At 34.8% G+C, this 26,805-nt stretch overlaps 1 protein-coding gene across 4 annotated transcripts in view; it reads right to left on the bottom strand.

Moving 5' to 3' along the window:
* The window catches only part of LOC142336467 (uncharacterized), a 46,811-nt gene extending 41,483 nt beyond the window's left edge, over positions 1–5,328 (bottom strand). For all 4 annotated transcript variants that reach the window (XM_075385324.1, XM_075385326.1, XM_075385328.1 and 1 more), the window contains exons 1-2: positions 5,187–5,328; positions 1,870–2,007 (exon numbers count right to left, since the gene is read on the bottom strand). In XM_075385324.1, the coding sequence (XP_075241439.1) occupies positions 1,870–2,007; positions 5,187–5,301 (253 nt within the window). In that variant the 5' untranslated portion in view covers positions 5,302–5,328. The remainder of the gene's footprint in view (positions 1–1,869; positions 2,008–5,186) is intronic.
* Between the last annotated feature and the right edge of the window lie 21,477 nt (positions 5,329–26,805).

Genomic DNA, 26,805 nt, shown 5'->3' with positions numbered 1-26,805 from the left:
TCTTGAGCTTTGACATCTTTTGCGCGAATAATATTTGGCCTTTTGTACTGCAGTTTTTGCTTAACTTCATAGTTTGCTTCCGCTGTTCGAGAAAGCTATGGATAATGATTTGAACATCTTTGTCAGAAAACTTTTCCCCTACGTTTCACGCTTTTTGAATTTATCCCTTCTGTCCTCTGATTGACAAAAAATTGAGTGATTGCTGGGAATGAGAGCCGAAACATTGTGTGTTTGCACATTACTGCGCCTCCTTGTCAAATTAATCATTGATTTTTAAATGATAACTTTCGTATATCCACATAATTTTCTAGCGGTTCGAAGGCGGTTTCGTAAATAGGGCCTCAGTCAATGTTAACAAGAGGCGGCCACACAATTTTATTTTCCGCTTATGCATACTAGTTCTGGTCTCGACCTGTTTTTGAACTTACTTTTTATACCAAGTAATACAGAACTGAACAAGAATTTAATCTTGATTTAAGAACCATAAAATTTGAAAGCTGTTAAGAGAACGATTCCGGATCTATGTCCATGAAATTTAATTCCTACCCATGCAATCCTAATCACCCATAAAACAGGTAATCACTAAAAGTAAAACAGGTAATCACAGGTAAATTTGTCTGTTTGGCAACAAAACTGGTCTGATCAAATACCTGAGAGTTTGAAAAATCAACCCATATAAAACAGGGTGAAACACAAGTTTAATCACGACTATATCATAGCGTCGCGCAAGTAAAAAAAATATAGAATCTTAAAAAACGAAGTCAACAAGAATTTATTCAAAAAAACTCTTGAGGTAATAAGGGAACACTGAGATTTAGTTCTAACAATACTATTGAAAAGTGTAGATTTGTTTAATATTTAGCCACCAGAATATGATATCTAATATAATGAGATGGCCGTCACAATATTTCAGCGCTTGAAACCAAGAGAAGGTTATACCATTTTGAGCCGAACGACCGATAACTTAAGCAGAACAGATTTTCAAAGAATAATTAGAATTTGTCTTCCACATTTTTGAGTTGTTCCTCTCAAACAAAACTTGGAAAATGCCAAAAGCTCTAAAGGAAAGAAGAAACTCCTCTTGATTGATCAAACTTGAACGAACAATAGCCAATCGAGATACATTCGTCCGTCAAAAACAGCCCTTATTTAAGTTCAAGTGTAGTTAAGTGTAGTAAAGCATACACGACGTAAGTCGTACGAATTGCTCTTACGCAACCAGCTTTCGGAAGGGTGTGATGGGGGTTACGAAATGCAACAAATTTCGTTCAGTTTCGTACAAGTAATGGTAAATAATACTAGAAAGGTATTGACATTCTACATTTTTTTAAAAGCATGTTTTGAAGCATGTTCATATGAAACAAGCAAGCGCTTCTAGCGCCTATTACGGAATTATCTGAATTTTCTCCGAATCAACTAGTAAAGTTTGCAAAAATCAATTTTTGTACAAAATGAAAAATAGGGATGTTTTCCGTTTGTGCCCCCCCCCCCCCCCCCCCCCAGTACGTTATGCACCCCTCAGTACGTTATGTATGCACCCCCAGTAACAGAGCACGTGCCATTACATAGTAAATCATCATGTAAAAATATAGCACGTGCGTATAATACGCACCCAGTAAGCTGGGGGGAGGGATCCAGAACTTGACAATAGGATTTCTTCACGACAATGTTTCGTTGTCTTATTCCAAATTCAGATAGCGGCTAGATCAGCAGCGAATTGGATCAATCAATTCAAAATGTTTACAAATTTTTCAAAAGTTGGGTAGCTTCAGAGCAAAATTCACCGTCTACCTCGTGAAACCTCGGGTAATAACAAAATTTTGCCGTCAAGAATATTTAAGATACACTAATTCAACGTGAAATAATTACCTCTCCCGTGAAGTGTTCGTTTATAGTTGAAATACTCTTCCCGGGCAGAGAAAGTGTGATTTGAATTCTTTTTTGGAACTTTCTTCACTCCATACTCCCACCGTACGAGGGTTTCTCCCACTATTTGAACCCTCAGAGCTGAAAAAGTTTCACGTTACCTTAGTTGATCGCTTACAATTTCATCAATACATTCAACACGTAATATAGCAACACTTCTTGAGTATTAAGAATTATGATTTAGAAATACTAATTAAGAAATATTTAATTAGTATTAATACTAATTAAGTATTTTGAAACCTCTCATTCCGTTTAAATTATACAAAAGAAGGTCCATTCAAATAAAACTAATACTGTTGGATGTATAACGTACAGGTCGCTAGAGGGTACAATTGTGACCTTATATTTTACTAAGACCTAAGAACATCTGCTATCATTAAATCCAAAATAGTAGCCTGCAGTAAATTACAAGGACAACTCAAACTAAGAAAAACCTAAACTATAAATGCCATTCACATTTAAAAACACAATTTTCAAATTTAAAAATATACACGCTTCAACGTTGAAGGCTAAGAAAGCATTAGACGTTGAAGGCTAAGAAAGCATTATTTTTTTCAAATCTTCCAGACAAAGTAAACCAAATAGGAGAACATCAAAAGTTAACTTTTTAGTTAAGTTAGCTGCAAAAAAGTAGAATTTGAAGCTTTCGTTAAACCACATCCTCAAAAAAAAGGAAGGTTCAGAGAAGGACTAAAGCTCTTCAATTTCAAAAAACGACGCGATTTGCTCAAACTCAAATCATTCCACTTTTGAAATTAGGTACAAAAATTTTTAAACGCTGGAAGAACTATATTCATACACAATTTGTTTCTCTGAGCAGGAACACGCATAGAAGAGGACGAACATGGCGCTCATCTCGATTTTCTTTTGTTTCCCAAAAAAATTTTTGTTTCCCTTGGCTCCATGTCCACTTAGAGCAAAAACTGACAATTCTAACTGACACTCCTAGTAGTTTTGTGGTATCCCAGTAATTAAATCAAAGCTTGAACAAAACCAAATTCAAAAAGCTTTTCAGTTGTTCAGAAGCTTGGCCTGGACATACGAGCAAAGATCACATATTGAATCAAATACAGCAGAATAATGAGCAGCATAAAAGATGGACAGAAAACTTCGACAGCATCCATTTGTTCCTTCAAAATTTACATCCAGAATGTGTTCCATTCAATCACACACCCCACACATGTTGGCAACTGCAACCCAGTTTATTGCAGTATGGTTATTACCGTAACGTATGTTGTTGCGTCCGAGTATGTATTGTCGTTTCTTTGTGAGATTTTTCTCACTAGTTGCTTTATAGTGCGTGTTGAAGTCGGCCAAGCGCCCAACTACTGCAACTACAAGTGGATATTTTGGTTCTTTAATTCCTCACGATATTTGCAGCCGTCATTGGCTTCCTTTGGGCACGCTAGGCCAATTGATTAAAAATTTTCGTGTCGAAGTAAGTTCTGCTGAATCGAGACCCTGAGTCATTTGATTTGATGTCATCGAGCGCTGTCATTAGTACTAATAGATTGGTTCTGAAAGCGCTCACATTATAGCAACTGAGGTGACGGCTCAACTTTAAGCTCAAGCATACGTCATGAATTATTTTCAAAAACGTGTGATTTTTTGTGAGCAGCATGTGAGTATAACCCCCTCCTTTGCACAGTGGAGAGCATGGGTTAGTGCCAACTTTTCCCACGCTCCATAGATTAGTTTTTGCTTCAAGATTGTCGAAGCAGGAACCGTCACAGAATTTTGATTTAGTCAGCGTGAAACCGTAGCTTTTCAATTTCTTTGCAGTGAGCCAGTCCGATGCTCGTGTTTCCTAAGCCATTCCAGCGACTTGACATTTGTCTAAGTTAAAAGCGGAGTCTCTTCTCTAAGAGCTTCCATCCTCTGAAGTCGAGCTCTGCATTTGTTGTGGATGATCCTATCTTTTATGAGGCGGCCATGTATGAGGATTTCAATCCAAAGAGGCATGAACGCAGCGAACGACCTGATGTTAAGTAACAATCCATGCCGTATTCCATTGGCTCCCTGATGTTAAGTAATACCTCAGGGTAGGTAGCGATTATAAAGCGTGTGACGTCGGTCCAGTTGAAGAACGATTACAAAAAAATTAAATTCTTTTCTCTGCGTACAAGAAAACGTTCTGAGCGTTCGGAGTTGTGGGAGCAAAAATGCAAGTTTTTGGAGTACTTTAACTCGAACATAAGCAGGACGAGAAGTTTGGTCTTGCTTCCAGAGCTTGAGAGGAAAAATATTTATCAAACGAGCCATAATGATATTGATTTGAGGCTCAATTTAATCCCTTCGAATTGATATTGTCCAGTGGTTTGATATATAGCGAAAAAATTTTGAAAATCTTGTTTGATGATAAAAGATGATTGTCACCTTAAATTGATCCGCTGATTTTAGTCAGCTGGCAGATGACTCCAGTATGAGCAAGCTTAGCAAAAAATTGCTCACTGCTCCCGCTGTTTTTGCTACTTTCTGCCCCAAAACAACACGTTGCGCAGTAAAATTTCTAGGAAGCAAGCCCGTTTCAAGAAAAATGGCGGTTCGATGGTTTCATGGAGAAAAGCTCTCTGAAAATACTTTTGCCAAACGGTAACATCAACCTTTGTCATTTAATTTTATTAAAGCTTTTATAACGTAACATCAATTTCTTCGGTTTTACCATGCAAGGAGAAATGCAAAGGCCTCTTTCAGATAACTTTTTGGAGACGAAAAATAGAAATTAGGATGTGTTGCAATAAATTTTGGTGAAGCCTGACTGCTTTCCTTTCGCCTAGTGTAGTGACCTTTATAATTTCCCATAATAACTAGTGCTTTAAAATTCATTTCATACAGAGATCGATTAATTGCTTTGAGAAAATGATTTGCTGGCGAGCTCCCCTCGATTTTAAAGTTGGAACAAGTTTCTTTAGCGGATCTTCAAATATAGTAAAGGGTTGCAACTATCAAGAAATGACAACTGTTCTCTTCAGTAAAAAAAAACGGACCAATTTTCTAATGTACTGAGTAGGAACTCCAAAACATTAATTCAACAGAAAAACTTGTCCCCAAATATTAATTCAAGAAACCTGATATTGTCTCCCATTTCAATTCCAGTAAACTAAAACTCCGAAATATTAATTGACGTTGAATACTTTAACGATTTTGAAACAAAAAATCAACCAATTGGAAAAAGCGGTTGATGAAGCACGTTTTATCTTTATCCAACTTTTGACTTGTCCTCAGCGCCACGTTTCGATCACTTCGTTTAAACAACTAACCTTTGAGCTTCAATGCCTTTTCGAGCGAGAGAACTACTTTCCCTGATATAGTGTCCCCTTGTCTGTACACAGAGTTGGCACGGTCGAAGACTATAACGAACTTCTGGATTCGCATGCCACTCTGAAATTTATATATATTCCCTTACTTTTCCCAATCATTCCCTCCTGAATGCTTGTAAATAATTTATAAGTTCATAGCCTCTGGCATATTTAGTAACATTTAGAATATGATCCAACTTTGACTTATTACAAATATTTGAGACGCAAAAGGCCCTCCTCGGATTCAGTTAGGAAACAACGTTAATTATAGCAACCAGCAGCCCCAAAAAAACATTGCGGTTGGATCTCAAATATCGTAACGTTCTGAGAGAGGAAAGGGGTCTTTCCTATTTTAGCCCAGTATATAACCAGTAAGCTGGGGAGGGGCAATAATGGGAAAGACTGGAAAAAAATCTAACAAACATCTACCGTACAATCTTCCAGAAAAATTGCTGAAATGTTAATAGACAGAAATAAAAGTGAGCAGATACAAAGAATGTGGTAGGGTGCAAACGATCTATCTGAGACAAGCAATAGTAGATTGAAAAACTAGGAAGAAAAATACTAAAAATATGGGGAGCTTTAGAGAGTAGTAGAGCCAACAAGTACCCGATAAAAAAGGTCATACTTCCTACTTGAAAATTTCATTTGAACTAAAACGCTAAGATTTCTCTTTCATTTGTGCCTCCGAATACGTAATCCATTCTCCGTTACAAGAGCACGTGCCAATAGATATGAAAAAGGCCAATAACGAGAAGGCACTCCTCAAAAAATATAGCCGATCAACTGGGGCGGCTACTCATTTTCTATATGTACGTAGAAATTGACATCAGACATTGTCAGACATCAAACATAGACATCAAAATGAATTACATGCAAACAAATATACCACAAAACAAATATACGAATCAAAAGAGGGATCCCCAGTATCTTCAGTGCCCCAGTATCTTATTGGGTTGTCACTTTTCAGGCCGAATCGTAAGTGTCTCAACTTTGACAACGTGAACTTCATGTAGGTCTTTGTTGGCAAAATCATCTCCAAGTGCTTTTAGGCTTTGTTCGGTGTAGTTTCAAGTGGCTTCTCGTAAAGAGTCTGAAAGTACCGCGGCGCTGCGTCTCGAAGATAGTGTTGGAGAAAGTTCGATTGTTGGCTAGCGGGTATTGATGCTACGCCAATATTTGCACCCAAAAGGTGCTCAAACATAAAACTTTGGGTTTTGGCTCTACTTTTACAGCTCTAAAAATTTTTACTGTTATTTCGGCGTTAGCGGTCATCGGAAGCACCTATGAAGATAAAAATTAAACTGAGGAAACTGAAGAGAAATATATGAAGGGTAGAAGCATTTGATTGAACGTGGAGATCTATTTTTCTGAAATAAAGACGAAGGTAATTTAGAAATAAACCAGGAAACACAAAATTATCCAAGCCAACATCGTAGCCGTGGATCATAATGTATCTAGTTTTAAAAACTCGGTGTCTTTTTGTCTTTTTGTCTTTTTTTTAGAGTCTTGGGTTGGGAACACTATAAATTTAGTTTCGTCAGCGATAAGAGAATTAATCCCTATTGAGTTTTTAATTGTGCCTTTAAAAGGTTGCCAAGATGCATATATTTGCAATCCGTGCAATAGTTAACTGTTTTGAATAGCCGCCTTTCTCAGTGAATGGAAGAAATTGGGTATTACACAATTCAAACAAAGGCATAAAGACTTCAGAAATTTTACTTCTAAAGCTCCAGAATTTTTTTTGTTATTTTGGCATTAGCGGTCATCGCAAGCATTTATAAAAATAAAAATGAAACTGAGGAAAGTGAAGAAAAAAATATGCAGGGTAGAAGCACTTGATTAAACGTAAAGATATATTTTTCTTAAATAACGACGAAAGGAATTTTGAAATAAACCAAGAACAACAAGGTCGAATCCTAATTGTATCAATTTAACAAAGTGAATTTAATGTAGATTTTTGTTGGCAAAGTCATCTCCAAGTGCCTTTAGCCTTGGTTCAATGTAGTTTCTAGTAGCTTTGGAAAGAGTATGAAAGTATATTAGCGCAGCGTCTCGAAGATATATGTTCGAGAAAAAACGACTGTTGACTGACGGGTATTGATGCTACTCCAACATATCCCAAAAGTAGATGCTCAAATTGGCAAAAATTGTGTGTTCTGGCTCTCCTTCTAAAATTCCAGAAATTTTACTGTTATTTTGGCGTTAGCGGTCATCGCAAGCATCTATAAAAATAAAAATGAAACTAAGAAAAGTGATGAAAAATATATGAAGGGTAGAAGCACTTGATTAAACGTAAAGATATATTTTTCTTAAATAACGACGAAAGGAATTTTGAAATAAACCAAGAACAACAAAATTAATCAAGTCAATATCAAAGCCGTGGATCATAATGTATCTAGTTTTATAAAACTCGGTTTCAATTTGTCGCTAAGTTTTTGGTGCACATTTAATAAGAGCACATGTTTCATTAGAGTCTTGGGTTGGGAAAACTGTAAATTTAGTTTTGTGAGCAGCAAAAAAATTAACCCCTATTGAGTTTTTAATTGTGCTTTCTAAAAGTTTACAGAAATGCATATATTTTCAATCTGTGCAATGGTTAAAATGTTTTGAATGGCGGCATTTCTTAAGCGAATGAATAAAATTCAGTTTTATCTAAATGATGCGAAGACATGATTTGCGCTGAATTGTTTTGTAATTCAATTATAACTCAAAACTTCCCGCTGAATTTTGATTTAGGAAAAATGTATTTTCTTTTCGACTGCAAAATTAATAATTAGTACTGTTTAGCCAATTGACAGTACATTTGTATCCCTCTCTTTTTTCTGGTGCACTGTTTTTATATTACAGATTGTGTAAACTGAGTTTTTTTTCTACACAAATTCCGTACGCTGTTGCATTCAAAATCGAGAGTTGGATTGAAAACTGAGTGTGGTTGTTCTTGCCACTTGAGGACAGACAAAAGTTGAGAATAACATGAAGAATATGGGACATTTTATCCAGCTACTTCTTTGTCAATACAAAAATGATCCACTATATCATCGGGTGCCGCGTCAACGGGAAAATCATATAGTATCTAGTTTGCCGTGAATCATAATGTATCTAATTTTATTAAACTAGGTTTCGTTTTGTCGCTAATCATTTGGTGCACATTTTATAAGAGCACATGTTTCATTAGAGTCTTGGGTTGGGAACACTATAAGTTTAATTTTGTGGGCAGCAAAAAATTAACCTCTATTGAGTTTTTAATTGTGCTTTTTAAGGGTTACCGAAAAATGCATATATTTGCAATCTGTGCAATCGCTAAAATGTTTTGAACAGCGGCATTTCTTAAGAGAATGGAAGAAATTGGGTATTATACAAATCAAGCAAGGGCATTCCATATTAGAATTGTTTCCGTTTTAGCTCTAACTAAGAATTGTTGCTGGGTTTTTGTTTAAGAACAATAAATCTTTTTTTGGCTGCAAAAGCAGTGATTAGTACTGTTTTACTAACTACAAGTACCTTTCTCTCTCTCTCTCTTTTTTGTTTGTGGGACACTTTGTGTGTAGAAGACATTGTGTCAGTTCAGCGCATTTTAACTTTTCTTCAAATTCCGTTTTTTGTTGACTTTAAAATCAAGAATTGGAATGAAAATTGGTCATACATTCTTGCCATGTAAGGATAGATGAAAGGAGAGAATATCATGGAAAATCTGAGGTATTATATACGTCTATTTCTTTGGCAAAACAAAAGTGGTCGGCTCTATCACCGTCTCCTCCGTCAACGGAAAAAGCTAATACGGCAATTGCTGGCCCGTTGGCCGATTGATAGGTGCACTGATCCCTTTTCGAAATAGCACAAATTGTTTTTTGGTTTGTCACTTCTCAGGTCGAATCCTAATTGTATCAATTTAACAAAGTGAATTTAATGTAGATTTTTGTTGGCAAAGTCATCTCCAAGTGCCTTTAGCCTTGGTTCAATGTAGTTTCTAGTAGCTTTGGAAAGAGTATGAAAGTATATTAGCGCAGCGTCTCGAAGATATATGTTCGAGAAAAAACGACTGTTGACTGACGGGTATTGATGCTACTCCAACATATCCCAAAAGTAGATGCTCAAATTGGCAAAAATTGTGTGTTCTGGCTCTCCTTCTAAAATTCCAGAAATTTTACTGTTATTTTGGCGTTAGCGGTCATCGCAAGCATCTATAAAAATAAAAATGAAACTAAGAAAAGTGATGAAAAATATATGAAGGGTAGAAGCACTTGATTAAACGTAAAGATATATTTTTCTTAAATAACGACGAAAGGAATTTTGAAATAAACCAAGAACAACAAAATTAATCAAGTCAATATCAAAGCCGTGGATCATAATGTATCTAGTTTTATAAAACTCGGTTTCAATTTGTCGCTAAGTTTTTGGTGCACATTTAATAAGAGCACATGTTTCATTAGAGTCTTGGGTTGGGAAAACTGTAAATTTAGTTTTGTGAGCAGCAAAAAAATTAACCCCTATTGAGTTTTTAATTGTGCTTTCTAAAAGTTTACAGAAATGCATATATTTTCAATCTGTGCAATAGTTAAAAAGTTTTGAATGGCGGCATTTCTTAAGCGAATGAATAAAATTCAGTTTTATCTAAATGATGCGAAGACATGATTTGCGCTGAATTGTTTTGTAATTCAATTATAACTCAAAACTTCCCGCTGAATTTTGATTTAGGAAAAATGTATTTTCTTTTCGACTGCAAAATTAATAATTAGTACTGTTTAGCCAATTGACAGTACATTTGTATCCCTCTCTTTTTTCTGGTGCACTGTTTTTATATTACAGATTGTGTAAACTGAGTTTTTTTTCTACACAAATTCCGCACGCTGTTGCATTCAAAATCGAGAGTTGGATTGAAAACTGAGTGTGGTTGTTCTTGCCACTTGAGGACAGACAAAAGTTGAGAATAACATGAAGAATATGGGACATTTTATCCAGCTACTTCTTTGTCAATACAAAAATGATCCACTATATCATCGGGTGCCGCGTCAACGGGAAAATCATATAGTATCTAGTTTGCCGTGAATCATAATGTATCTAATTTTATTAAACTAGGTTTCGTTTTGTCGCTTATCATTTGGTGCACATTTTATAAGAGCACATGTTTCATTAGAGTCTTGGGTTGGGAACACTATAAGTTTAATTTTGTGGGCAGCAAAAAATTAACCTCTATTGAGTTTTTAATTGTGCTTTTTAAGGGTTACCGAAAAATGCATATATTTGCAATCTGTGCAATCGCTAAAATGTTTTGAACAGCGGCATTTCTTAAGAGAATGGAAGAAATTGGGTATTATACAAATCAAGCAAGGGCATTCCATATTAGAATTGTTTCTGTTTTAGCTCTAACTAAGAATTGTTGCTGGGTTTTTGTTTAAGAACAATAAATCTTTTTTCGGCTGCAAAAGCAGTGATTAGTACTGTTTTACTAACTACAAGTACCTTTCTCTCTCTCTCTCTCTTTTTTGTTTGTGGGACACTTTGTGTGTAGAAGACATTGTGTCAGTTCAGCGCATTTTAACTTTTCTTCAAATTCCGTTTTTTGTTGCCTTTAAAATCAAGAATTGGAATGAAAATTGGTCATACATTCTTGCCATGTAAGGATAGATGAAAGGAGAGAATATCATGGAAAATCTGAGGTATTATATACGTCTATTTCTTTGGCAAAACAAAAGTGGTCGGCTCTATCACCGTCTCCTCCGTCAACGGAAAAAGCTAATACGGCAATTGCTGGCCCGTTGGCCGATTGATAGGTGCACTGATCCCTTTTTGAAATAGCACAAATTGTTTTTTGGTTTGTCACTTCTCAGGTCGAATCCTAATTGTATCAATTTAACAACGTGAATTTAATGTAGATTTTTGTTGGCAAAGTCATCTCCAAGTGCCTTTAGCCTTGGTTCCATTTAGTTTCTATTAGCTTCGGAAAGAGTATGAAAGTACATTAGCGCAGCGTCTCGACGATGATGTTGGAGAAAGAAGGACTGTTGACTAGCGGGTATTGATGCTACTCCAACATACCCCAAAGGAGGTGCTCAAATTGGCAAAAAATGTGTGTTCTGGCTCTAAGTCTAAAATTCCAGAAATTTTACTGTTATTCTGGCGTTAGCGGTCATCGCAAGCATCTATAAAAATAAAAATGAAACTAAGGAAAGTAAAGAAAAATATATGAAGGGTAGAAGCACTTGATTAAACGTAAAGATATATATTTTTTAAATAACAACGAAAGGAATTTTGAAAAAAACCAAGAAAAACAAAACTAATCAAGTCAATATCAAAGCCGTGGATCATAATGTATCTAGTTTTATGAAACTCGTCTTCGTTTTGTCGCTAAGTTTTTGGTGCATATTTAATAAAAGCACATGTTTCATTAGAGTCTTGGGTTGGGAAAACTGTAAATTTATTTTTGTGAGCAGCAAAAGAATTAACCCCTATTGAGTTTTTAATTGTGCTTTCTAAAAATTTACCGAAATGCATATATTTTCAATCTGTGCAATAGTTAAAATGTTTTGAATGGCGGCATTTCTTAAGCGAATGGAAAAAATTCAGTTTTATCTAAATCATGCGAAGACATGATTTGCGCTGTATTGTTTTGTAATTTATTTATAACTCAAAACTTCCCGCTGTATTTTGATTTAGGAAAAATATATTTTTTTTCGACTGCAAAATTAATAATTAGTACTGTTTAGCCAATTGACAGTACTTTTGTATCCCTCTCTTTTTTCTGGTGAAATGCTTTTGTATTACAGATTGTGTCAACTGAGTTTTTTTTCTACCCAAATTCCGTACGCTGTTGCATTCAAAATCGAGAATTGGATTGAAAACTGAGTGGTTGTTCTTGCCACATGAGGATAGACGAAAGTTGAGAATAACATGAAGAATATGGGACATTTTATCCAGCTACTTCTTTGTCAATACAAAATTGATCCACTATATCATCGGGTCCTGCGTCAACGGGAAAATCATAGAGTATCTAGTTTGCCGTGAATCATAATGTATCTAATTTTATAAAACTAGGTTTCGTTTTGTCGCTAATTATTTGGTGCACATTTTATAAGAGCACATGTTTCATTAGTGTCTTGGGTTGGGAACACTATTAATTCAGTTTTGTGAGCAGCAAGAGAAGTAAACTCTATTGAATTTTTTAATTGTGCTTTTTAAAAGTTACCAAAAAATGCATATATTTGCAATCTGTGCAATCGCTAAAATGTTTTGAACAGCGGCATTTCTTAAGAGAATGGAAGAAATTGGGTATTATACAAATCAAGCGAAGGCATTCCATATAAGAATTGTTTCTGTTTTAGCTCTAACTAAGAATTAATGCTGGGTTTTTGTTTAAGAACACTAAATCTTTTTTTGGCTGCAAAATCAGTGATTAGTACTGTTTTACTAACTACAAGTACCTTTCTCTCTCTCTCTCTCTTTTGTTTGTGGGACACTTTGTGTGTAGAAGACATTGTGTCAGTTCAGCGCATTTTAACTTTTCTTCAAATTCCGTATTTTGTTGCCTTTAAAATCAAGAATTGGAATGAAAATTGATCATACATTCTCGCCATGTAAGGATAGATGAAAGGAGAGAATATCATGGAAAATATGAAGTATTATATACGTCTATTTCTTTGGCAAAACAAAAGTGGTCGGCTCTATCACCGTCTCCTCCCTCAACGGAAAAAGCTAATACGGCAATTGCTGGCCCGTTGGCCGATTGATAGGTGCACTGATCCCTTTTTTGAAAAGGCACAAAATTTTTTTTGGTTTGTCGCTTCTCAGGTCGAATCCTAATTTTATCAATTTAACAACGTGAATTTAATGTAGATTTTTGTTGGCAAAGTCATCTCCAAGTGCCTTCAGCCTTGGTTCCATTTAGTTTCTATTAGCTTCGGAAAGAGTTTGAAAGTACATTAGCGCAGCGTCTCGACGATGATGTTGGAGAAAGAACGACTGTTGACTAGCGGGTATTGATGCTACTCCAACATATCCCAAAAGTAGATGCTCAAATTGGCAAAAATTGTGTGTTCTGGCTCTCCTTCTAAAATTCCAGAAATTTTACTGTTATTTTGGCGTTAGCGGTCATCGCAAGCATCTATAAAAATAAAAATGAAACTAAGAAAAGTGATGAAAAATATATGAAGGGTAGAAGCACTTGACTAAACGTAAAGATATATTTTTCTTAAATAACGACGAAAGAAATTTTGAAATAAACCCAGAACAACAAAATTAATCAAGTCAATATCAAAGCCGTGGATCATAATGTATCTAGTTTTATAAAACTCGGTTTCAATTTGTCGCTAAGTTTTTGGTGCACATTTAATAAAAGCACATGTTTCATTAGAGTCTTGGTTTGGGAAAACTGTAAATTTAATTTTGTGAGCAGCAAAAGAATTAACCCCTATTGAGTTTTTAATTGTGCTTTCTAAAAATTTACCGAAATGCATACATTTTCAATCTGTGCAATAGTTAAAATGTTTTGAATGGCGGCATTTCTTAAGCGAGTGGAAAAAATTCAATTTTATCTAAGTCATGCGAAGACATGATTTGCGCTGTATTGTTTTGTAATTTATTTATAACTCAAAATTTCCCGCTGAATTTTGGTTTAGGAAAAATATATATTTTTTTCGACTGCAAAATTAATAATTAGTACTGTTTAGCCAATTCACAGTACTTTTGTATCCCTCTCTTTTTTCTGCTGCACTGTTTTTGTATTACAGATTGTGTCAACTGAGTTTTTTTTCTACCCAAATTCCGTACGCTGTTGCATTCAAAATCGAGAATTGGATTGAAAACTGAGTGGTTGTTCTTGCCACTTGAGGATAGACGAAAGTTGAGAATAACATGAAGAATATGAGACATTTTATCCAGCTACGTCTTTGTCAATACAAAAATGATCCACTATATCATCGGGTCCTGCGTCAACGCGAAAATCATATAGTATCTAGTTTGCCGTGAATCATAATGTATCTAATTTTATAAAACTAGGTTTCGTTTTGTCGCTAATTATTTGGTGCACATTTTATAAGAGCACATGTTTCATTAGAGTCTTGGGTTGGGAACACTATTAATTCAGTTTTGTGAGCAGCAAGAGAAGTAACCTCTATTGAGTTTTTAATTGTGCTTTTTAAAAGTTACCGAAAAATGCATATATTTGCAATCTGTGCAATCGCTAAAATGTTTTGAACAGCGGCATTTCTTAAAAGAATGGAAGAAATTGGGTATTATACAAATCAAGCGGAAGCATTCCATATAAGAATTGTTTCTGTTTTAGCTCTAATTAAGAATTGTTGCTGGGTTTTTGTTTAAGAACACTAAATCTTTTTTTGGCTGCAAAAGCAGTGATTAGTACTGTTTTACTAACTACAAGTACCTTTCTCTCTCTCTCTCTCTTTTGTTTGTGGGACACTTTGTGTGTAGAAGACATTGTGTCAGTTCAGCGAATTAAAACTTTTCTTCAAATTCCGTATTTTGTTGCCTTTAAAATCAAGAATTGGAATGAAAATTGATCATACATTCTCGCCATGTAAGGATAGATGAAAGGAGAGAATATCATGGAAAATATTAAGTAATATATACGTCTACTTCTTTGGCAAAAACAAAAGTGGTCGGCTCTATCACCGTCTCCTCCGTCAACGGAAAAAGCTAATACGGCAATTGCTGGCCCGTTGGCCGATTGATAGGTGCACTGATCCCTTTTTTGAAAAGGCACAAATTTTTTTTTGGTTTGTCACTTCTCAGGTCGAATCCTAATTGTATCAATTTAACAACGTGATTTTAATGTAGATTTTTGTTGGTGAAGTCATCTCCAAGTGCCTTCAGCCTTGGTTCCATTTAGTTTCTATTAGCTTCGGAAAGAGTTTGAAAGTACATTAGCGCAGCGTCTCGACGATGATGTTAGAGAAAGAACGACTGTTGACTAGCGGGTATTGATGCTACTCCAACATACCCCAAAAGGAGTTGCTCAAATTGGCAAAAACTGTGTGTTCTGGCTCTAATTCTAAAATTCCAGAAATTTTACTGTTATTCTGGGGTTAGCGGTCATCGCAAGCATCTATAAAAATAAAAATGAAACTAAGGAAAGTAAAGAAAAACATATGAAGGGTAGAAGCACTTGATTAAACGTAAAGATATATTTTTTTAAATAACAACGAAAGGAATTTTGAAAAAAACCCAAGAAAAACAAAACTAATCAAGTCAATATCAAAGCCGTGGATCATAATGTATCTAGTTTTATGAAACTCGTCTTCGTTTTGTCGCTAAGTTTTTGGTGCATATTTAATAAAAGCACATGTTTCATTAGAGTCTTGGTTTGGGAAAACTGTAAATTTAATTTTGTGAGCAGCAAAAGAATTAACCCCTATTGAGTTTTTAATTGTGCTTTCTAAAAATTTACCGAAATGCATACATTTTCAATCTGTGCAATAGTTAAAATGTTTTGAATGGCGGCATTTCTTAAGCGAATGGAAAAAATTCAGTTTTATCTAAATCATGCGAAGACATGATTTGCGCTGTATTGTTTTGTAATTTATTTATAACTCAAAACTTCCCGCTGAATTTTGATTTAGGAAAAATATATTTTTTTTCGACTGCAAAATTAATAATTAGTACTGTTTAGCCAATTGACAGTACTTTTGTATCCCTCTCTTTTTTCTGGTGCACTGTTTTTGTATTACAGATTGTGTCAACTGAGTTTTTTTTCTACCCAAATTCCGTACGCTGTTGCATTCAAAATCGAGAATTGGATTGAAAACTGAATGGTTGTTCTTGCCACTTGAGGATAGACGAAAGTTGAGAATAACATGAAGAATATGGGAAATTTTATCCAGCTACTTCTTTGTCAATACATAAATGATCCACTATATCATCGGGTCCTGCGTCAACGGGAAAATCATATAGTATCTAGTTTGCCGTGAATCATAATGTATCTAATTTTATAAAACTAGGTTTCGTTTTGTCGCTAATTTTTTGGTGCGCATTTTATAGGAGCACATGTTTCATTAGAGTCTTGGGTTGGGAACACTATTAATTCAGTTTTGTGAGCAGCAAGAGAAGTAACCTCTATTGAGTTTTTAATTGTGCTTTTTAAAAGTTACCGAAAAATGCATATATATGCAATCTGAGCAATCGCTAAAATGTTTTGAACAGCGGCATTTCTTAAGAGAATGGAAGAAATTGGGTATTATACAAATCAAGCGGAGGCATTCCATATAAGAATTGTTTCTGTTTTAGCTCTAACTAAGAATTGTTGCTGGGTTTTTGTTTAAGAACACTAAATCTTTTTTTGGCTGCAAAATCAGTGATAAGTACTGTTTTACTAACTACAAGTACCTTTCTCTCTCTCTCTTTTGTTTGTGGGACACTTTGTGTGTAGAAGACATTGTGTCAGTTCAGCGCATTTTAACTTTTCTTCAAATTCCGTATTTTGTTGCCTTTAAAATCAAGAATTGGAATGAAAATTGATCATACATTCTCGCCATGTAAGGATAGATGAAAGGAGAGAATATCATGGAAAATATGAAGTATTATATACATCTACTTCTTTGGCAAAACAAAAGTGGTCGGCTCTATCACCGTCTCCTCCCTCAACGGAAAAAACTAATACGGCAATTGCTGGCCCGTTGGCCGATTGATAGGTGCACTGATCCCTTTTTTGAAAAGGCACAAAATTTTTTTTGGTTTGTCACTTCTCAGGTCGAATCCTAATTTTATCAATTTAACAACGTGAATTTAATGTAGATTTTTGTTGGCAAAGTCATCTCCAAGTGCCTTCAGCCTTGGTTCCATTTAGTTTCTATTAGCTTCGGAAAGAGTTTGAAACTACATTAGCGCAGCGTCTCGACGATGATGTTGGAGAAAGAACGACTGTTGACTAGCGGGTATTGATGCTACTCCAACATACCCCAAAAGGAGGTGCTCAAATTGGCAAAAACTGTGTGTTCTGGCTCTAATTCTAAAATTCCAGAAATTTTACTGTTATTCTGGCGTTAGCGGTCATCGCAAGCATCTATAAAAATAAAAATGAAACTAAGGAAAGTAAAGAAAAATATATGAAGAGTAGAAGCACTTGATTAAACGTAAAGATATTTTTTTCTTAAATAACAACGAAAGGAATTTTGAAAAAAACCAAGAAAAACAAAATTAATCAAGTCAATATCAAAGCCGTGGATCATAATGTATCTAGTTTTATAAAACTCGGTTTCGTTAAGTCGCTAAGTTTTTGGTACATATTTAATAAGAGCATATGTTTCATTAGAGTCTTGGGTTGGGAAAACTGTGAATTTATTTTTGTGAGCAGCAAAAGAATTAACCCCTATTGAGTTTTTAATTGTGCTTTCTGAAAGGTTACCGAAATGCATATATTTTCAATCTGTGCAATATTTAAAATGTTTTGAATGGCGGCATTTCTTAAGCGAATGGAAAAAATTCAGTTTTATCTAAATCATGCGAAGACATGATTTGCGCTGTATTGTTTTGTAATTTATTTATAACTCAAAACTTCCCGCTGAATTTTGATTTAGGAAAAATATATTTTTTTTTCGACTGCAAAATTAATAATTAGTACTGTTTAGCCAATTGACAGTACTTTTGTATCCGTCTCTTTTTTCTGGTGCACTGTTGTTGTATTACAGATTGTGTCAACTGAGTTTTTTTCTACCCAAATTCCGTACGCTGTTGCATTCAAAATCGAGAATTGGATTGAAAACTGAGTGGTTGTTCTTGCCACTTGAGGATAGACGAAAGTTGAGAATAACATGAAGAATATGGGACATTTTATCCAGCTACTTCTTTGTCAATACAAGAATGATCCACTATATCATCGGGTCCTGCGTTAACGGGAAAATCATATAGTATCCAGTTTGCCGTGAATCATAATGTATCTAATTTTATAAAACTAGGTTTCGTTTTGTCGCTAATTATTTGGTGCACATTTTATAAGAGCACATGTTTCATTAGAGTCTTGGGTTGGGAACACTATTAATTCAGTTTTGTGAGCAGCAAGAGAAGAAACCTCTATTCAGTTTTTAGTTTTGCTTTTTAAAGGTTAACGAAGAATGCATATATTTGCAATCTGTGCAATCGCTAAAATGTTTTGATCAGCGGCATTTCTTAAGAGAATGGAAGAAATTGGGTATTATACAAATCAAGCGGCGGCATTCCATTTAAGAATTGTTTCTGTTTTAGCTCTAACTAAGAATTGTTGCTGGGTTTTTGTTTAAGAACACTAAATCTTTTTTTAGCTGCAAAAGCAGTAATAAGTACTGTTTCACTAACTACAAGTACCTTTCTCTCTCTCTCTCTTTTGTTTGTTGGACACTTTGTGTGTAGAAGACATTGTGTCAGTTCAGCGCATTTTAACTTTTCTTCAAATTCCGTATTTTGTTGCCTTTAAAATCAAGAATTGGATTGAAAATTGATCATACATTCTCGCCATGTAAGGATAGAAGAAAGGAGAGAATATCATGGAAAATATGAGGTATTACATACGTCTATTTCTTTGGCAAAACAAAAGTGGTCGGCTCTATCACAGTCTCCTCCGTCAACGGAAAAAACTAACACGGCAATTGCTGGCCCGTTGGCCGATTGATAGGTCCACTGATCCCTTTTTTGAAAAGGCACAAAATTTTTTTTGGTTTGTCACTTCTCAGGTCGAATCCTAATTGTATCAATTTAACAACGTGAATTTAATGTAGATGTTTTTTGGCAAAGTCATCTCCAAGTGCCTTTAGCCTTGGTTCCATTTAGGTTCTATTAGCTTCGGAAAGAGTATGAAAGTACATTAGCGCAGCGTCTCGACGATGATGTTGGAGAAAGAACGACTGTTGACTAGCGGGTATTGATGCTACTCCAACATACCCCAAAAGGAGGTGCTCAAATTGGCAAAAACTGCGTGTTCTGGCTCTACTTCTAAAATTCCAGAAAATTTACTGTTATTCTGGCGTTAGCGGTCTACGGAAGCATCTATGAAAATATAAATTAAACAGATGAAAGTGAAGAGAAATATATGAAGGATAGAAGCATTTGATTAAACGTAAAGATCCATTTTTCATAAATAACGGCGAAGGGAATTTTGGAATAAACGAAGGAAAACAAAACCATTCAAGTCAACATCAAGGGCCGTAAATCATAATGTATCTAGTTTTATAAATCTCGGTTTCGTTTTGTCGCTAAGTGTTTGGTGCACATTTTATAAGAGCACATGTTTCATTAGAATCTTGGGTTGGGAACACTATAAGTTTAGTTTTGTGGGCAGCAAAAAAATTAACCTCTATTGAGTTTTTAATTGTGCTTTTTAAAGGTTACCGAAAAATGCATATATTTGCAATCTGTGCAATCGCTAAAATGTTTTGAATAGAGACATTTCTTATGAGAATTGAAGAAAATGGTTATTATACAAATCAAGCAAAGGCATTTCATATAAGAATTGTTTCTGTTTTAGTTCTAACTAAGAATTGTTGCTGAGTTTTGGTTTAAGAACACTAAATCTTTTTTTGGCTGCAAAAGCAATAATTAGTACTTTCTTACAAACTACCAGCACCTTTGTCTCTCTCTTTTTTTGTTTGTGGGGCACTGTGTGTGTAGAAGACATTGTGTCAGTTCAGCCCATTTTAACTTCTCTTCAAATTCCGTATTTTGTTGCCTTTAAAATCAAGAATTGGAGTGAAAATTGATCATAAATTCCTGCATTGGAAGGATAGATGAAAGTAGAGAATATCATGGAAAATATGAGGTTTTATATACGCCTCTTACTTTGGCAAAACAAAGTGGTTGGCTCTATCACCATCTCCTCCGTCAACGGGAAAAGCTAATACGGCAATTGCTGGCCCGTTGGCCGGTTGATAGGTGAACTGATCCATTTTTTTTTTGAAAAGACACAAACTTTTTTTTGGTTTGTCACTTTTCAGGTCGACTCTTAATTGTATCAACTTAGCAACGTGAAGTTAATGTAGATCTTTGTTGGCAAAGTCATCTCCAAGTGCCTTTAGCCTTGGTTCCATTTAGGTTCTATTAGCTTCGGAAAGAGTATGAAAGTACATTAGCGCAGCGTCTCGACGATGATGTTGGAGAAAAAACGACTGTTGACTAGCGGGTATTGATGCTACTCCAAAATACCCCCAAAAGGAGGCGCTCAAATTGGCAAAAACTGTGTGTTCTGGCTCTACTTCTAAATTTCCAGAAATTTCACTGTTATTCTGGCGTTAGCAACCTTCGGAAGCATCTATGAAAATAAAAATTAAACAGAGGAAACTGAAGAGAAATATATGAAGGGTAGAAGCATTTGATTAAACGTAAAGATCTATTTTTCATAAATAACGGCGAAGGGAATTTTGAAATAAACCAAGGAAAACAAAATCGTTCAAGTCAACATCAAAGCCGTAAATCATAATGTATCTAGTTTTATAAAACTCGGTTTCGTTTTGTCGCTAAGTATTTGGTGCACATTTAATAAGAGCACATGTTTCATTAAAGTCTTGGGTGTGGAACACTATAAGTTTAGTTTTGTGAGCAGCAAAAAAATTAACCTCTATTGAGTTTTTAATTGTGCTTTTTAAAGGTTACCAAAAATGCATATATTTGCAATCTGTGCAATCGCTAAAATGTTTTGAATAGAGGCATTTCTTAAGAGAATGGAAGAAAATGGGTATTATACAAATCAAGCGACGGCATTCAATATAAGAATTGTTTCTGTTTTAGCTCTAACTAAGAATTGTTGCTGGGTTTTTGTTTAAGAACACTAAATCTTTTTTTGGCTGCAAAGGCAGTGATTAGTACTGTTTTACTAACTACAAGTACCTTTCTCTCTCTCTCTCTCTTTTTTGTTTGTGGGACACTTTGTGTGTAGAAGACATTGTGTCAGTTCAGCGCATTTTAATTTTTCTTCAAATTCCGTATTTTGTTGCCTTTAAAATCAAGAATTGGAGTGAAAATTGATCATAAATTCCTGCATTGGAAGGATAGATGAAAGTAGAGAATATCATGGAAAATATGAGGTTTTATATACGCCTCTTACTTTGGCAAAACAAAGTGGTTGGCTCTATCACCATCTCCTCCGTCAACGGGAAAAGCTAATACGGCAATTGCTGGCCCGTTGGCCGGTTGATAGGTGAACTGATCCATTTTTTTTTTGAAAAGACACAAACTTTTTTTGGTTTGTCACTTTTCAGGTCGACTCTTAATTGTATCAACTTAACAACGTGAAGTTAATGTAGATCTTTGTTGGCAAAGTCATCTCCAAGTGCCTTTATCCTTGGTTCCATTTAGGTTCTATTAGCTTCGGAAAGAGTATGAAAGTACATTAGCGCAGCGTCTCGACGATGATGGAGAAAGAACGACTGTTGACTAGCGGGTATTGATGCTACTCCAAAATACCCCCAAAAGGAGGCGCTCAAATTGGCAAAAACTGTGTGTTCTGGCTCTACTTCTAAAATTCCAGAAATTTCACTGTTATTCTGGCGTTAGCAGTCTTCGGAAGCATCTATGAAAATAAAAATTAAACAGAGGAAACTGAAGAGAAATATATGAAGGGTAGAAGCATTTGATTAAACGTAAAGATCTAATTTTCATAAATAACGGCGAAGGGAATTTTGAAATAAACCAAGGAAAACAAAATCGTTCAAGTCAACATCAAAGCCGTAAATCATAATGTATCTAGTTTTATAAAACTCGGTTTCGTTTTGTCGCTAAGTATTTGGTGCACATTTAATAAGAGCACATGTTTCATTAATGTCTTGGGTTGGGAACACTATAAGTTTAGTTTTGTGAGCAGCAAAAAAATTAACCTCTATTGAGTTTTTAATTGTGCTTTTTAAAGGATACCAAAAAATGCATATATTTGCAATCTGTGCAATCGCTAAAATGTTTTGAATAGAGGCATTTATTAAGAGAATGGAAGAAAATGGGTATTATACAAATCAAGCGACGGCATTCAATATAAGAATTGTTTCTGTTTTAGCTCTAACTAAGAATTGTTGCTGGGTTTTTGTTTAAGAACACTAAATCTTTTTTTGGCTGCAAAAGCAGTGATTAGTACTGTTTTACTAACTACAAGTACCTTTCTCTCTCTCTCTCTTTTTTGTTTGTGGGACACTTTGTGTGTAGAAGACATTGTGTCAGTTCAGCGCATTTTAACTTTTCTTCAAATTCCGTATTTTGTTGCCTTTAAAATCAAGAATTGGAATGAAAATTGATCATACATTCTCGCCATGTAAGGATAGATGAAAGGAGAGAATATCATGGAAAATATGAAGTATTATATACGTCTATTTCTTTGGCAAAAATAAAGTGGTCGGCTCTACCACCGTCTACTCCGTCAACGGGAAAAGCTAATACGGCAATTGCTGGCCCGTTGGCTGATTGATAGGTGCACTGATCCCTTTTTTGAAAAGGCATAAAACTTTTCTGGTTTGTCACTTTTCAGGTCAAATCCTAATTGTATAAACTTAACAACGTGAATTTAATGTAAATTTTTGTTGGCAAAGTTATCTCCAAGTGCCTTTAGCCTTGGTTCCATTTAGTTTCTAGTAGCTTTGGAAAGAGTATGAAAGTACATTAGCGCAGCGTCTCGAAGATGATGTTCGAGAAAGAATGACTGTTGACTGGCGGGTATTAATGCTACTCCAACATACCCCAAAAGGAGGTGCTCAAATTGGCAAAAACTGTGTGTTCTGGCTCTACTTCTAAAATTCCAGAAATTTAACTGTTATTCTGGCGTTACCGGTCTTCGGAAGCATCTATGAAAATAAAAAGTAATCAGAGGAAAGTGAAGAGAAATATATGAAGGGTAGAAGCATTTGATTAAACGTGAAGATCTATTTTTCATAAATAACGACAAAGGGAATTTTGAAATAAACCAAGGAAAACAAAATCATTCAAGCCAAAATCAAAGCCGTAAATGATAATGTATCTAGTATTATAAAACTCGTTTTCGTTTTGTCACTAAGTATTTGGTGCACATTTAATAAGAGCACATGTTTCATTAAAGTCTTGGGTTGGGAACACTATAAGTTTAGTTTTGTGAGCAGCAAAAAAATTAACCTCTATTGAGTTTTTAATTGTGCTTTTTAAAGGTTACCGAAAAATGCATATATTTGCAATCTGTGCAATCGCTAAAATGTTTTGAATAGAGGCATTTCTTAAGAGAATGGAAGAAAATGGGTATTATACAGATCAAGCAAAGGCATTTCATATAAGAATTGTTTCTGTTTTAGTTCTAACTTAGAATTGTTGCTGAGTTTTGGTTTAAAAACACTAAATCTTTTTTTGCTTGCAAAAGCAATAATTAGTACTTTCTTACAAACTACCAGCACCTTTCTCTCTCTCTCTTTTTTGTTTGTGAGGCACTGTGTGTGTGTGTAGAAGACATTGTGTCAGTTGAGCGCATTTTAACTTCACTTCAAATTCCGTATTTTGTAGCATTTAAAATCAAGAAATGGAATGAAAATTGATCATACTTTCTCGCCATTTAAGGAGAGATGAAATTAGAGAATATCATGGAAAATATGAGGTATTATATACTTCTATTTTTTTGGCAAAACAAAAGTGGTCGGCTCTACCACCGTCTCCTCCGTCAACGGGAAAAGCTAATACGGCAATTGCTGGCCCGTTGGCCGATTGATAGGTGCACTGATCCCTTTTTGGAACAGGCACAAAGTTTTTTTGGTTTGTCACTTTTCAGGTCAAATCCTAATTGTATCAATTTAACAACGTAAAGTTAATGTAGATCTTTGTTGGTAAAGTCATCTCCAAGTGCCTTTAGCCTTGGTTCAATGTTGTTTCTAGTAGCTTCGGTAAGAGTTTGAAATCACATTAGCGCAGCGTCTCGAAGATGATGTTCAAGAAAGAACGACTGTTGACTGGCGGGTATTAATGCTACTCCAACATACCCCAAAAAGAGGTGCTCAAATTGGCAAAAACTGTGTGTTCTGGCTCTACTTCTAAAATTCCAGAAATTTCACTGTTATTCTGGCGTTAGCAGTCTTCGGAAGCATCTATGAAAATAAAAATTAAACAGAGGAAAAAGGAAGAGAAATATATGAAGGGAAGAAGCGCTTGATTAAACTTCAAGATCTATTTTTCTTAAATAACGTCAAAGGGAATTTTGAAATAAACCAAGGAAAACAAAATCATTCAAGTCAACATCAAAGCCGTAAATCATAATGCATCTAGTTTTATAAAACTCGGTTTCGTTTTTGTCGCGAAGTATTTGGTGCACATTTAATAAGAGCACATGTTTCATTTCATTCAAGTCTTGGGTTGGGAACACTATAAGTTTAGTTTTGTGAGCAGCAAAAAATTAACCTCTATTGAGTTTTAATTGTGCTTTTTAAAGGTTACCGAAATGCATATTTTTGCAATCTGTGCAATCGTTAAAATGTTTTGAATAGCGGCATTTCTCAATGACTGGAAGAAATTGGGTATTACACAATTCAAACGAAGGCATAAAGACTTCAGAAATTTTACTTCTAAAGCTCCAGAAAATTTTTTGTTATTTTGGAATTAGCGGTCATCGCAAGCATTTATAAAAATAAAAATGAAACTGAGGAAAGTGAAGAAAAATATATGAAGGGTAGAAGCACTTGATTAAACGTAAAAATATATTTTTCTTAAATAACGACGAAGTGAATTTTGAAATAAACCAAGGAAAACAAAATCATTCAAGTCAACATCAAAGCCGTAAATCATAATGCATCTAATTTTATAAAACTCGGTTTCGTTTTGTCGCTAAGTATTTGGTGCACATTTAATAAGAGCACATATTTCATTAAAGTCTTGGGTTGGGAACACTATAAGTTTAGTTTTGTGCGCAGCAAAAAAATAACCTCTATTGAGTTTTTAATTGTGCTTTTTAAAAGTTACCGAAATGCATGTTTTTGCAATCCGTGCAATCGTTAAAATGTTTTGAATAGCGGCTTTTCTCAATGACTGGAAGAAATTGGGTATTACACAATTCAAACGTAGGCATAAAGACTTCAGAAATTTTACTTTTAAAGCTCCAGAAATTTTTTTGTTATTTTGGAATTAGCGGTCATCGCAAACATTTATAAAAATAAAAATCAAACTGAGGAAAGTGAAGAAAAATATATAAAGGGTAGAAGCACTTGATTAAACGTAAAGATATATTTTTCTTAAATAACGACGAAGGGAATTTTGAAATAAACCAAGGAAAACAAAATCATTCAAGTCAACATCAAAGCCGTAAATCATAATGCATCTAGTTTTATAAAACTCGGTTTGGTTTTTGTCGCTAAGTATTTGGTGCACATTTAATAAGAGCACATGTTTCATTTCATTCAAGTCTTGGGTTGGGAACACTATAAGTTTAGTTTTGTGAGCAGCAAAAGAATTAACCCCTATTGAACTTTTAATTGTGCTTTCTGAAAGGTTACCGAAATGCATATATTTTCAATCTGTGCAATAGTTAAAATATTTTGAATGGCGGCATTTCTTCAGCGAATGGAAGAAATATAGTTTTATCCAAATCATGCGAAGACATGATTTCCGCTGTATTGTTTTTTAATTTATTTATAACTCACAACTTCCCGCTGAATTTTGATCTGGGAGAACTATTTTTTTCGACTGCAAAATTAATAATTAGTACTGTTTTGCCAATTGACAGTACTTTTGTCTCCCTCTCCTTTTTGTGGTGCTCTATTTTTGTAGTATAGATTGTGTCAACTGAGTTTTTTTTCTACCCAAATTTCGTACGATGTTGTATTCAAAATCGAGAGTTGGTTTGAAATATGAGTGGTTGTTCTTGCCACTTGAGGATAGACGAAATATGAGAATACCATGAAGAATATGGGACATTTTATCCAGCTACTTCTTTATCAATACAAAAATGATCCACTATATCATCGGCTCCTGTGTCAACGGGAAAATCATATAGTATCTAGTTTGCCGTGAATCATAATGTATCTAGTTTTATAAAACTCGGTTTCGTTTTGTCGCTAAGTATTTGGTGCACATTTTATAAGAGCACATTTTTCATTAGAGTCTTGGGTTGGGAACACTATTAATTTAGTTTTGTGAGCAGCAAGAGAATTAACCTCTTTTGATTTTTTAATTGTGCTTTTTAAAGTTTACCGAAATGCCTATATTTGCAATCTGTGCAATCGCTAAAATGTTTTGAAGAGCGGCATTTCTTAAGAGAATGGAAGAAAATGGGTATTACACAAATCATGCGAAGGCATTAGAATTGTTTTTATATTTTATATCAATTGCCGCTGAATTTTGATTTAGGAAAACAAATTCTTTTTTTGCGGAAATAATAATCAGTAATGTTTTGCCAATTACCAGTACCTTTGTCTCCTTCTCTTGTCTGTGGGGCACTATTTTTGTAGTAGAGATTGTTTTCTAGCCTAATTCCGTATGATGTAGCGTTCAAAATCGAGAGTTGCATTGAAAACTGAATGGTGGTTCTTGCCATTTAAAGATAGACGAATGTAGAGAATATCATGAAGAATATGGAATATTTTATCCAGCTACTTCTTTGTCAACACAAAAGTGATCAACTGTAGCACCGGTTCCTCCGTCAGCGTTAAGAGCTAATACGGCAATTGCTGGCCCGTAGGCT

This window comes from Convolutriloba macropyga, chromosome 3 (genome assembly GCF_964194025.1).
Source record: "Convolutriloba macropyga chromosome 3, txConMacr16.3, whole genome shotgun sequence".
NCBI classification, from domain to species: domain Eukaryota; kingdom Metazoa; phylum Xenacoelomorpha; order Acoela; family Convolutidae; genus Convolutriloba; species Convolutriloba macropyga.
The sequence above is the reverse complement of the archived record's forward strand: the minus strand, read 5'-3'. Positions and strand labels throughout refer to the sequence as shown.